This window comes from Pantherophis guttatus, chromosome 13 (genome assembly GCF_059756535.1).
Source record: "Pantherophis guttatus breed Tessera chromosome 13, ASM5975653v1, whole genome shotgun sequence".
NCBI classification, from domain to species: Eukaryota; Metazoa; Chordata; class Lepidosauria; order Squamata; family Colubridae; genus Pantherophis; species Pantherophis guttatus.
In genome coordinates, this window is record NC_142075.1 from 9,331,217 (window position 1) to 9,344,533 (window position 13,317).

At 43.2% G+C, this 13,317-nt stretch overlaps 1 protein-coding gene across 3 annotated transcripts; it reads left to right on the forward strand.

Moving 5' to 3' along the window:
- The first annotated feature begins 597 nt into the window (after positions 1-597).
- Positions 598-12,807, forward strand: SLC51B (SLC51 subunit beta). 3 transcript variants are annotated; one of them, XM_034424752.3, is made up of 6 exons: positions 598-755; positions 1,896-1,920; positions 6,008-6,107; positions 8,283-8,423; positions 10,011-10,101; positions 11,103-12,807. In XM_034424752.3, the coding sequence occupies exons 3-6, from the start codon at positions 6,068-6,070 to the stop codon at positions 11,320-11,322; spliced, it is 492 nt and encodes a 163-aa protein (XP_034280643.2). In that variant the 5' UTR covers positions 598-755; positions 1,896-1,920; positions 6,008-6,067; the 3' UTR covers positions 11,323-12,807. The 3 variants fall into 3 exon arrangements, with proteins under 3 accessions (XP_034280643.2, XP_034280644.2, XP_087734440.1); XM_034424753.3 differs by lacking the exon at positions 1,896-1,920; XM_087878314.1 differs by lacking the exons at positions 598-755; positions 1,896-1,920; positions 6,008-6,107 and having other exon boundaries at positions 8,213-8,423.
- The last annotated feature ends 510 nt before the right edge of the window (positions 12,808-13,317 follow it).

The following is a 13,317-nucleotide window of genomic DNA, read 5'->3' on the forward strand; positions in this document are numbered from 1 at the left end:
TTTATCCCAGAGCTATAATTGCACTCAACAATGAACTCAAGGGCTACCATCAGTGAGCTATTGGACAGCATGACTTGGTCTGTTGTGTGGATGTTTGGTGGTTTAGGGGTGGGGAATTGTGGTGGGTGGTGGGGTGTTTGGAGATTGTTATGTGTGTTGGACCTGATCCTTGGGTGTTAAGTGAATTTTGTTGTATGAGTATACTGTGTATGCACGTACAATCAATGACAATAAAGTTATTATTATTATTAAATGGAGACATTTTTGCCACATAAAATCTAGCAGCTTGTTCTGGAGCATCTTAAAAGAGAAATGGAAATAAGTCTCACAGGGAAGACTACATGTCTAGCTATAGACTGGTGAGGAAAAACATCATTGGTAATAATGGCATTCGGGTTCATTCAAGAAAATGAATGAGAAGAGGGATGGCCTTTTCTGCATGGGGCATTTTCTGGACCAAGACAGAATCACGAGTTTCGCTTTTGACAAGCAGCCAAGAGGCTCCAATTGGGGAAAAGTTCACTCACCTTTGGCGGAAAGTTGATGGGCGTGACGGGTTCAGAGATTTTCAAAATGCTTTTTCCCTGAGTTACAAGTTCTCTTAGCTGCAAGGGAGGGCAACGGATGACCGCATCCTGTCAGTTGCAGTATCTGAAAGGGTGAATGCCATGGTTCTCCCAACCTGCCAGATGTTCTGAATGCTGCACAGGATCTTGCTGTCTTCCATTCATCTGGGCCAAGCTACGCGTCTTTTGGTAAGTTTTTTTTTCTTTATGGGTTTATGGGGGCCAGGAAAACAATGACTGGATTTTAGAATGGGGGGGAGGGAAGCGTAACTTTTGTGCCAGATGTGTGAAAAGTGCTGAGGAGGAGAGCTTTTGGGTTCACTGCTCATGCTTGGAAATACTTTTGGTTTCCTCTCCTTTCGCTTCTGGGTCTGTGACTCTGTCACTTTGGTGGAATCTGTCTCCATTCAAATTCAGATTCATCCCTAGGGCATACCTCTGTGTTTGCTTGCACACGCATCGGTGTGCTTCGGTACATGCTCTTTAGAGAAGGAATAGGTACAAGGCATATTCATAAGCATCAGCTAAATGATTGAAAGACCATGTAAGCACCTAGTAAGCACTGTTCACCAGCTTCAGATTTTCCAAGGGAAAAATTTCACTTTTAATATTTGGTTAATCTTCTTTTGGGTTTTGGGTACTAAAAGAAGATTAACCAAATATCCTTCCCTCCCTCCCTCCTTCCTTCCTTCCTTCCTTCCTTCCTTCCTTCCTTCCTTCCTTCCTTCCTTCCTTCCTTCTCTTTCTTCTTCCTTCTCCTTCCTTCCTTCCTTTCTTCCTCCTCCCCTTCCTTCCTTCCTCCTCCTTCCTTCCTCTTTCTTTCTTTCCTTTCTCCTCCTTCCTCCTCCTTCCTTCTCCTTCCTTCCTTCCTTCCTTCCTCCTTCCTTCCTTCTCTTTCTTCTTCCTTCTCCTTCCTTCCTTCCTTTCTTCCTCCTCCCCTACCTTCCTCCTCCTTCCTTCTCCTTCCTTCCTCTTTCTTTCTTTCCTTTCTCCTCCTTCCTCCTCCTCCCTTCTCCTTCCTTCCTTCCTTCCTTTCTTTCTTTCTTTCTTTCTTTCTTTCTTTCTTTCTTTCTTTCTTTCTTTCTTTCTTTTTTTTTTTTTTTCTGGTGTATGTGGGTCTTTCCACTCCATTCAAAAAGTCCATTAAAGAAGGAAAGACATTGAGAACATAAGTTAAGTCTGTCTAGGAAGAAGCTCCAGAGCAGGATCAGATACTGTATGGAAAGGAAGTTTGCCCCTCAGGAAAATGTAGGGAGGCAGGGCAGATCAAGTCTAATAATATTTGGGTGCATTCATACAACCAACCTTGCTTGATTTTTTTTTTTTCAGGTTTCTGCAATATACTGAATCAGACGTAAGTCAAATCTGTAGTCTGCCTTACATGCTCAGCCAGTGGGGGAAAAACCCCACCAAAATTAAAATAAATTATGTTGTATACTGCCATTTAGCATAATGTATGCTGTCTTTTCAGCTCTTTACCTGACTGTGCTGTGTTACACTGAATATGAACTTATGGGCTGTAGAGGTAAACCGGTGGGGTTGATATTCAGAGTAAAAGGTATTCTAAACATCATCCTTGCAGATGACAGTGCTATAAAAATGCAATGAAGTAATGCATGAATTAGAGCTATACTTACAGGAAAAAAAAAAGAAAGAAAGAGAACATCTTGTACCTCCTTCAGTCATGCAATCTGAACTTTGAATTGTAAAAAAGGTAAAGGAGAGGAATGTAGCAAGAAAGAAAGTGATTACAGAGGCCACTAACAGACAGGACCTTTGGCTTCATGCCAAGGCAGCAAGACTGAGACTGGGGGAAGGGTGCTTGAAAGGCATCCCAGGCAGAATTCGCACTCAGAGCAGTGAGGAGGGATTGGCCAGCTGCAGAAAGAATTGCTTCTAAAGCAATTGCCAGAAAAACAACTTCAACACTCTCCTTCTCCACTCACTCTTTCTTGTCTATCTCCTTCACACTTCCTTCTCCTTCTCCTTCCCGCTCTCCTTCTCCTCCTCCTCCTTCCTCTCCGTCTTCCTCTTCTTCCCTTTCCCCTTCCCCTTCCCTTTCTCCTTCTCCTCCTCCTCCTCCTCCTCCTCCTCCTCCTTCCTCTTCCTCTTCCTCTTCCTCTTCTTCCCTTTCCCCTTCCCCTTCCCCTTCTCTTTCTCCTTCTCCTTCTCTGTTACAACACAGAGAAAAGGTTGGCACATTGATTGTGCTAAACCATCCTGCAGTTGGTTTGGGTATGGGCTAAATTCAATGTGCCCCCTTGCCAATGGAGTTAATTAACTGGGTGAAAGTTCTACAAGACTTTAAAACTTTCTCCCCGCCCTCCCTCCCCCCTCTCAAAAAAAAAGTGATTTTACAAAGATCTATAGGACTTAGAGCTTGCCACTTTTTTTGCACACAGAGCATAAAGACAGTCCTAAGAATTTTCACTGGTTAAATATTCCACTGCAAGCTTCTGTCCGTGTTGACTCTGCATGTGTAAGGGATTTTTTTTAAAACCTCATGTTCAGGTTCACCCACCTCCTCAGACCTTTTCTCTCCAAAATCTTCTAGTTCTAATTTAAAGCCCAATTAAGAGTCTAACCATTTCAGACTTTTCCAGAATGCTGTGTGCTCAGGCCATGTAGGAAACTGCCTGCCAATCAGGGTGAGCGGTAGCTGAGTGAAGTGTTAATACCACTTTATAATGCCTTGGTAAGACCACACTTGGACTGTTGCATCCAGTTTTGGTCGCCACGGTGTAAAAAAGATATTGAGACTCTAGAAAGAGTGCAGAGAAGAGCAACAAAGATGCTTAGGGGACTGGAGGCTAAAACATATGAAGAACGGTTGCAGGAACTGGGTATGTCTAATCTTATGAAAAGAAGGATGAGGTGACATGACAGCAGTGTTCCAATATTTGAGGGGCTGCCACAAAGAAGAGGGTCTCCACCTATTCTCCAAAGGCAAGACAAGAAACAATGGGTGGAAACATATCAAGGAGAGAAACAACTTTGAACTAAGGAGAAATTTCCTAACAGTGAGAACAATTAACCCGTGGAACAGCTTGCCTTCAGAAGTTGTCGGTGGTCCATCACTGGAGGTTTTTAAGAATAGACTGGGTAGTCACATGTATGAAATGGGGTAGGGTCTCCTGCTTCAGCAGTTGGACTAGAAGACCTCCAAGGTCCCTTTGTTATTCTGAGGGCACAGATTTGTCAGCCAATAAGGGGTGAACTGCCAGGGATTGGCCAATCCTGTTTTTTCCCCCCAATCCTGCTCCCATCCTGTGCCTGGCACCCCAAGGAAAAGGTCAAGTGAGCTCCTGTTTATTGAATCTGCCCACATGCCATGATAAGCCACTAACAATGAGGATTGAATTTACACAGCCATGACCGTCCATGTGGGGTTGACAAAGTTAAGATGGAAGCTCTGGCTGTATGATTGAAACCCCACCTAATTTTTACATGTGACACGCGCTGTAAAAGGCGCAGGGCTTTGATAGCACTTCCATCACCACCGTTTTTGATTATTATTTTTTTTGACACTTCTCTGGATGTCCCACTCCTTCAGCCCAGATGAAACTTTTGCTGGTGGATTTTGGCACCGTCCTTTCTGTAATAGATAGAGAGTTTAATGTCTGCCTGAAAAGGAGAAGCTATGTTTTCTATTAAATGATCATGCCACGAATCACTTCAAAGATTGCTGGATTGTTTATGCCTGCAATATGGACATCCTAAATTACAATTAATTGTTAGAAGAATTATCCTTCTAGGTTCAGTTCTAAGCGGGGAAAAAAGACACTGGAAACATGGAGACTGCTTGGAAAGATGGTTTAATGGTGGACAGGATCACATGGTTTGAGTTCATGAACAGAAAAGGGGATGAGACACAGTGAGTCCCCGGGTTTTATGCCCTCTCTGGCTTTGAACTTCCTGGGGCCCCGAAAGAGTATCCTGATTGGTTGTCAGACTCCCAGGGGTTGGGGGTCTTAGCTAGCCTTGCTGGCTGATGTAATCTTCCCAGGTGCCATGTGGTGAGTTTCTGTTGCTAGATGGGTCCTATTGTGTTGCAGATGATGGTCCATTGACAAAGGTGGGGGGAATGAGTGAGCTTGGCTGAAAAAAAGGGTGGGGGAGGCAGGAAGCTGCTTTGTCTTTAAAACATGTTTCTCCATTTCTCATCCAGGGAAATATATTCTGCCTTTTTAATATTTCCTAAAATATTTCATTCTTCTAGGAAAGGGGTGGGTGCTAACTTCCTATATAATATTGATATTTTTTTCTTTTCTTTCTGTTTTCAATGCTTTAAGCTACCTAACGGAATGTGGATCATCGCTAATCATATTGTATAAACATCACTGTATTGAACCAATACAATCTAGCAAGATTTATAACACTGTTAAAAAAAAAAGGAAAAGTAAATAAAAGGTAGCTTTAATTGCAGCCTATTTCAACAGTTAGCTCTAAGTTTAAATTTGACTCCAGCATGGCGGCCTGCAGGCTTTCAACACAACAGCAGCAACAACAACACAACGAATGCAGCATTGGACTGCAAAAACAAATGGAGCCCCATCCCCCAAATAAGAGAATAATTAAGAGGATTGCTTATGACATTGTGTAATGCATGGGTAGAAAGGGTGGGTGGGGTTGTGTTGTGTCAATACAATGCTGTTTGCCCCAGACTGATCTGTTTGACTCCTCAGAGGAAGGCTACTGGTCTCTTTCATATTGCTTTATTTTATTGGGTATTTTATATGATTTAAAAATTTAAAAAATCATGCTATTAAAATTGTAATTTTTACAAGGGAATCTGTATTTACTGCCTCTCTTGGATCCTCCTCCTCTTTCTCTACCTCCTCCTCTCCTCCACCACCTCTTCTCCTCCTCCTCCTCCACCTCTTCTCCTCCTCCTCCTCCTTTCCTCCTCCCCCTCTTCTCCTCCTCCTCCTCTCCTCCTCCTCCTCTTCTCCTCCTCCACCACCTCTTCTCCTCCTCCCCTCTTCTCCTCCTCCTCTTCTCCTCCTCCACCACCTCTTCTCCTCCTCCTCCTCTCCTCCTCCCCTCTTCTCCTCCTCCTCTTCTCCTCCTCCTCCTCTCCTCCTCCTCTCCTTCTCCTCCACCACCTCTTCTCCTCCTCCTCCTCCTCTCCTCCTCCTCCACCTCTCCTTCTCCTCCTCCTCCTCCATCTCCTTCTCCTTCTGCTTCTGTTATATTGTGGAGGCAACGGACCAATTTTAATTCCTTATTTTGAGCATCCAATTTGGATTACTCACTGCTGAGATGCTTGCCTAAAAACTGTGTGCCTGTGTCTGTGTGTGTTTCATTTGTTGTTGCTGTTGTTGTTGGGATGATGGCATTATTTGATACCTGGAAAAGGAATAATTAAGTCAAGAACCACTAACCTATGGCGCAAGGCAGACCGATCTCAGGACTAAATATCTTGGTTTCTTGTTTCCTAGCTTCCACCGAAGGATCCTTTGAAAGAAGAGTTTCCCCTTTGAAGGGTGTTTCCAACCATCATGGGGATATTTTGGACAACTTTATGCTTCCTGGTATATGGTGAGTTCACTGTTTTGAATTAAGTGTCAGCCCTACGAAGTAGACCAGATCAGGAAACCAGCCCCCTGCCTACTGAGATAGGCTACAGTAACCGTATCTTGCAGGGGTGAAATCCAGCAGGTTCTGACAGGTTCTGGAGAACAGGTAGCGGAAATTTTGAGTAGTTCGGAGAATTGGCAAATACCACCTCTGGCTGGTCCCAGAGCGGGGTGGGAATGGAGATTTTGCAATATCCTTCCCCTGGAATAGAATAGAATAGAATAGAATAGAATAGAATAGAATAGAATAGAATAGAATAGAATAGAATAGAATAGAATAGAATAGAATAGAATTTTTTATTGGCCAAGTGTGATTGGACACACAGGGAATTTGTCTTTGGTGCATAAGCTCTCAGTGTACATAAAAGAAAAGATACGTTCATCAAGAATCATAAGGTACAACACTTAATGATAGTCATAGGTTACAAATAAGCAATCAGGAAACAATATCAATATAAATCGTAAAGATACCAGCAACAAGGTTACAGTCATACAGTCATAAGTGGGAGGAGATGGGTGATGGGAACGATGAGAAGATTAATAGTAGTGCAGACTTAGTAAATAGTTTGACAGTGTTGAAGTCCACAAGTCTTAACATTGCCAAGTTTGAAGACCTCTGGTTTAAATCTTGCTTAGCTTCTTGGGGTCTTATTCTGTTGTACCAACCCAGCCAACTTAACGATTTACTCTATTTGCAAATCCAGTGAATGGATTAGTTTAGGAAATGAGTGAAATGCGTTATGTAAAGGCAGAAGTCCAGAATTCATTTTTGTTGTTGTTGTTGTCATTCTCTCAGTGGTCAAGGAGTCAAAGACAAAATTGGTTCTAATATTAACTACAATTGGTCTAAATGCACATTTCTCTGCCAAGTTTTCTTTTCTGTCTTTTCTCTTCTAAACTCATGTTTTCCGCTTTTCTTTGAAAAGAAGGTCAGCTCGCCCTCTCATCTTCTAGTAAATGGCTTTATCGTTTAGTCTGGAATGCACATTTCATGGGATGATTAAGTAGGAATACTTTCCAAGAGCAAATGGATCCCCACCCAAATCTCAATTAAGAGAATCATACAGCCTTTATGGAATCCATGCTTTCTAAGACCCACAGGGAGAAAAAAAGATGAAAATGTGCAAATTCATAAATCCTAGATAGATTCACAAGGCTCCTTATCAAAGGAGAGAGTTTGTCAGAGTTTGTTGCAGCACGCATAAGCAGACTATAAAGCAAGATTCAAAACTTCTTTATATACATAAAGAATATATACATAACAACACATAAGGCATACAATACACCCTTGTAGGTTTTCCCACGTTGTAGAGAAGAGAAATAGCAAGTACAAACACAGCACAATATGGAAGTACAAAACGGAGAAGGCAAAATGGAGAAGAGAGAAACTAGTGCCCTCAAGCTTATACAGGACAGTTAAGCCACGCCCAGGCTCCAAACTGTCTCTTATGGCCCCATACAACAAATATTATGTTTCAGTTACCAAACAGCCCTCACTGGCTGACCTGTTGCTATGTCCTATTCCAGTTCATGAATATACTGACAAAAGTTTTATTAAGATGATAATTCAGAGCTCAAAAGCAGATCACTCTTACTTTAGCCTGCCAGGTTTCAGTAGCCTCATTCAGAAGCAGTATTCAGCAGGTTCTGACCAGTTCTGGAGAACCGGTAGTGGAAATTTTGAGTAGTTCGGAGAACCAGTAAATACCACCTCTGATTGACCCCGCCCCCATCTATTCTCTGCCTCCCAAGTCCCAGCTGATCGGGAGGAAATGGGGATTTTGCAGTCAATCTTCCCCTGGGGAGGGAATGGACATTTTGCAATATCCTTCCCCTAGAGTGGGGAGGGAATGGGGATTTTGCAGTAACTTTCCCCTGCCACGCCCATCAAGCCATGCCACGCCCATCAAGCCACGTTCACAGAACCACTAGTAAAAAATTTTGAATCCCACCACTGGCAATATTCAATTAAATAAAAGCAGTGATGTCTTAAAGAGATTAGCTTGTTTGGAACAATCTGCAAAGGTAACAGCTGGATTTCCCCGTCCTACCCTGTCATGTTTTAGCCTAGGCTGGCATGTTATGTGTGTTCATAGTAGTGCCATCAATACTCACTGTCTCCTGATTTCTAACCTAGCGTTGAACACGGACCTGGGCGTCCTGGCTATCATGAGCTCCCTGCCCCAGAAGGACTCAGAAGGCCTTGACAAACCTTCCGAAGACACCATCTCTCCAGAGATGCTGCAGGAGATGCTGTGGCTTTTCCGAAGAGAAGACCGTAAGTTCTACCAAGGCTTTAACCTCAGAATTTGCTTGGATTAGGCCGAGTCCTCTTACTTCAGGCTTTGGAACTGGAGTGGGAGACTTACGGGGGGCATGGTGTCTCCCATAAGTCTCCTTTATGCCTTCATGCCTTTAAAAAGGCATGAAAATGAAGGAACTTTCCTAGAAAAGAATCTCTGTAGCTCAGGGTTGAAATGTGGAGTCCTTGGTGCCCTCTGAGCTTGTTCTGACCTAGGCTTCCCAAAAGCACGAAGCCGAATCCTCGTCCCGATAAAACCCCTTTTATTTAGTTTAAAGGGAAATTCCTCTCCAGCAAAGTCCTGGCCAACAGTCTTTCAAGAGATTTCACAACTACAGACCTTTATCAGACTTGGAGAGCTGTCAGGCTGATATCTTCGCTTGGTCGATTGTCGTTGTGAGCCGCCCTGAGTCCTTGGAGATAGGGCGGCATACAAATTTTATAAAATAAAATAAATATAAGTCTAAGTGCTATTGCTATTGCTACTTCCTTAATCAAGGAACTACCAAGGAGAAATCCATGCCTTCATCAGGACAAGTCAGGAAAGAGCCAGCAGAAGGAATACAAGAATTCTATGTTATTGTTGTAGGGTATAATAACACAACCTTGAAAGCCTAATAGAGTTTCCCTCTGCCCCCTCTTACACTAAGTGGAATCAGGGTGCTGTTCTTTTGAATCTTCTTCACGCACTCCCTCCTTTCCCAGGACTGAAATGTCATTGGGTGTCTCTTATCTGCTAACAATTAACCAGTGAATAAAGAACAAGTAACCAGTGGAATGATTTGTCTCCAGAAGCTGTGAGTGCTCCATCACTGGAGGTTTTTAAGAAGAGATTAGACAGCCATTTGTCAGGAATGGTATAGGATGACAGGGGGCTGGACTTGAAGACCTCCAAGGTCCCTTCCAACTATGTTACTCTGTTATTCCTTTACCGACTTTAACTATGTGTTCCTTTATAAGGAGCAAGTCAAATAGTCAACACGGTAGCTGCAGATGTGTAATTGAAGGTTCACCCCAGAAGGTTGTCATTGCAGCTGCCATCTTGACTTTTGTGATTCATTCCTTGATTCCACAGGGACTCAATGGCTCAGTGGCTAAGATGGTGAGCTTGTTGATCAAAAGGTCGGCAGTTCAGCGGTTCGAATCCCTAGTGCTGTGTAACGGGGTGAGCTCCCATTACTTGTCCCAGCTTCTGCCAACCCAACAGTTCGAAAGCACGTAAAAAATGCAAGTAGAAAAATAGGGACCACCTTTAGTGGGAAGCTAACAGCGTTCTGTGTGCCTTTGGCATTGAGTCATGCCAGCCACATGACCACGGAGACGTCTTCGGACAGCGCTGGTTCTTCGGCTTTGAAACAGAGATGAGCACTGCCCCCTAGAGTCAGGAGCAACTAGCACACATGTGCAGGGGAACCCTTACCTTTACCTTGCCTTCCACAGATGCTCTAAAAAGGTGGGACAAAACTGGAGATGAGAAGATTATATAAGTCCCCTTGAGCACCTGGACAATAAGCAAGGACATTTAACCCATCAACACAAATTCCTTCTTATTTTCTCTTTCAGCATCTGCATGGAATTACTCTATCCTGGGCCTTTCAATTCTCGTTCTGCTGATTGGTGTTGTGCTCTTGGGAGCAAATATTAGGGCCAACAGGTATGAAGAAGTCATATTTCGGAGTGGTAATATCAGGCCTTGGTTTGGCACCCAGTGTGTCTCTCTACCTCTAAATACAGGACTCCTTAGTGGCCAAACGAATCCAATTCTGAGTTTGCTCAGTGTATTAAACTATTCAAAGCCATTAGAATGGTGGAACAAACAAAGGCTCAAAACCCACCACGGTTAAATTTAGCAAAATTTGTCCATTGTGCAAATAAAGTTCCAAGTCCTATCTATCCAAGATCGATGGGGAACTCATCAGATTTGCAGATGACACCAAGCTGGCAGGAATAGCCAACACTCCAGAAGATAGGCTCAAGATACAGAAGGATCTTGACAGACTTGAACATTGGGCGCTATCTAACAAAATGAAATTCAATGGGAGTTCTAGTCCTGCCTTGGACACAAAGCCAGCTGGGTGACCTTGGGCCAGTCACTTTCTCTCAGCCCTAGGAAGGAAGCAATGGCAAGCCACTTCTGAAATATTGCAGGGATTAGCCCAGGCAGTTGCCAGGAATCAAAAACTAACTCCAAGACACACAACATACATAAAGGGCATGCCCCAAAAATGTTTTTTTTCAATAGGCAACTGGACGTTGTTTTTTACTTTTACTTTGAAGATGTTTCGTTTCTCATCCAAGAAGCTTCTTCAGCTCTGAAGCTTCTTGGATGAGAAGCGAAATGTCTTCAAGGAAAAACAAAACAAAACAAAACAAAGTTCAGATGCCTTTTGAAAAAGCATTTTTGGGACAACCGTGACCTGGATAACTGAGAATCTCCATGGACACAAAGAGCAAGACAATATTACATTTGTGGTATGATTAGGCTTAGGTGAGCCCTGGTTAATTCCATCTTGGTTTCTCCAAGCAGGGTTCATGTCTTTGCACACTTATTTTGAGTGACTTTTAGGTCCCTCTAACTGCCTGCTATCATATCTGGAGGGCAACACTCGGAAATAGTTGGTCGAAAAAAACATTATTTTTTTCTCCACTCCACAGAAACCAGAAGGTCCTTCTCCTACGCAAAGAAGGCTACGAAGTCACCCTGCTGGATGAGGCAGAAGCGAAGCAAGCATTTGTGTTGCTAAACAAAGAGAATCTGGATCAAGCTGGAGACAATTTGCTTCCCAAAACACCAGTCACGGGAGACGTGATGGTACGCTGGAAAGATGGGAAAACCTCACCCCTCTATGCTGATGCCAACGAAGCAGAAGCATAGCACCTAATATCCATATTTTGGCTTTTTTGAAACCTGGGAGGATTTCTGGACTATTGACTATTTTTGGACTGCAGGTCTCAAAGCCAAATTCAATAAGCGGAATCGAAAAGCCAGCAAAAAGCAAACACATACTGACTGCCTTTGAGTTGTACAAGATCAATTCGTCAATTCGTCAATTCGTCAATTCGTCAATTCGTCAATTCGTCAATTCAACAATTCATCAATTCAACAATTCATCAATTCATCCACCAATTCATCTACCAATTCATCTGTGATATGTTGAACTAGATTGGCCTAGTGGCTTCCTTCACACAACATGCTAAGCCTGGTCAGTTGGTTCCTGTTAGCGTTAACCCTGATTGGTTTTGTTTTGTGTCCTAGTGTAGTGTCACTGGAGCATTCACGGGGGTCAAACAAAGCTGTGACAGGCCCCTCAAAACAGCCAGAACTTCAGTCGCACAGTTGGGGTTGCCATCTTGGCTTGACCATCCATGGGGAGACCCCCGATGCCAACCTACCTCGATGAGTTGAGTAGTGGGTGAACCAGAAAAAGGGCTAATTCAAGAACCAATTAAGGATATTGTGTGAAGGTTGTTGCCTTGCTATGTTGCGTTGACCTACAAAAAAAAAAATCTGTCAGATTATCTGGAAAGATGTTCAAGGTCTCCTGATTTTGATTTTGCCCTGGATCATTTGTGATTGCATGTTAAAAAAAGGGTGGGATTTGATCAATTGATCATCTGGATGTATTTGGACCAGGGGTGAAATCCAGCAGGTTCTGACAGATTCTGGAGAACCGGTAGCAGAAATTTTGAGTAGTTCGGAGAACTGGCAAATACCATCTCTGACTGGCCCCAGAGTGGAGTAGGAATGAAGATTTTGCAATATCCTTCCCCCAAAGTGGGGTGGGAATGGAGATTTTGCAATATCCTTCCCCCAGGAGTGGGGAGGGAATGGGGATTTTGCAATATCCTTCCCCCAGGAGTGGGGAGGGAATGGGGATTTTGCAATATCCTTCCCCCAGCAATGGGGTGGGAATGGAGATTTTGCAATATCCTTCCTCCAGGAGTGGGAAGGGAATGAGGATTTTGCAGTATCCTTCCCCTGCCACATCCACCAAGCCACACCCACAGAACTGGTAGTAAAAAAAAATTGAATTTCACCACTGATTTGGACCTTTTCTGTGGACGCCCTTGGTGGTTCTGTTATGCCAATATTAGCTGCCTTATAGAAGATAATAATTTGAGACAGTTGGAAGCCTCCAAAATTTGAAACAAGGAAAAGGGATGGGGAGGAGGAGGGGGGGAGGCTAGGCTATGATGAGAACTTTGGATGATATTTGAGCAGCACTGGGACTTCCAAGGAAACCAAGTTAATATTTTCACCATCAGTTCAAGCCAAAGTCCATTAAAAGGCTTTTAAAGGCTGCTACTTCTCTACATCTATCTTTATGTAATACAATGCCAATCTTTCCGATGAAAACCAGAGAGATTCCTTTGTCTTTTCTGTGATGCACTTCAGCCTATTTTTTTTTTTTTAATTTGATTTATATGCCGCCCTTCTCCGGAGACTCAGGGCGGCTTACAATGCGCTAAGCAATAATCCAGATATTCTCCAGATGTCTCAACATCAACCCTCCAAATTCTTTTTGGAACAATTAACCTGGCTGCTATAGGCTGTTTCATATGTGTAAAACAACAAAAGGAAAGGAAAGAAAAGAAGAAGAAGGATGTCTCATGTTTCCTGAGATTGTATCTGCCCCATGACTAAATTTATATTGGTTGATTGTAATCTCCCCTGTTCCTAAAGGTGCTTTTTTCAAGAGGCAACAGGACTTTCTGGTTTTTCTTTGAAGGTATTTTGCTTCTCATCCAAGAAGCTTCTTCAGAGCTGGAGAAGCGTCTTGGATGAGAAGCAAAACGTCTTCAAGGAAAAACAAAGAAAGTCCATTTGCCTCTTGAAAAAAACACCTTTGGGACAACCATGATCTGGATG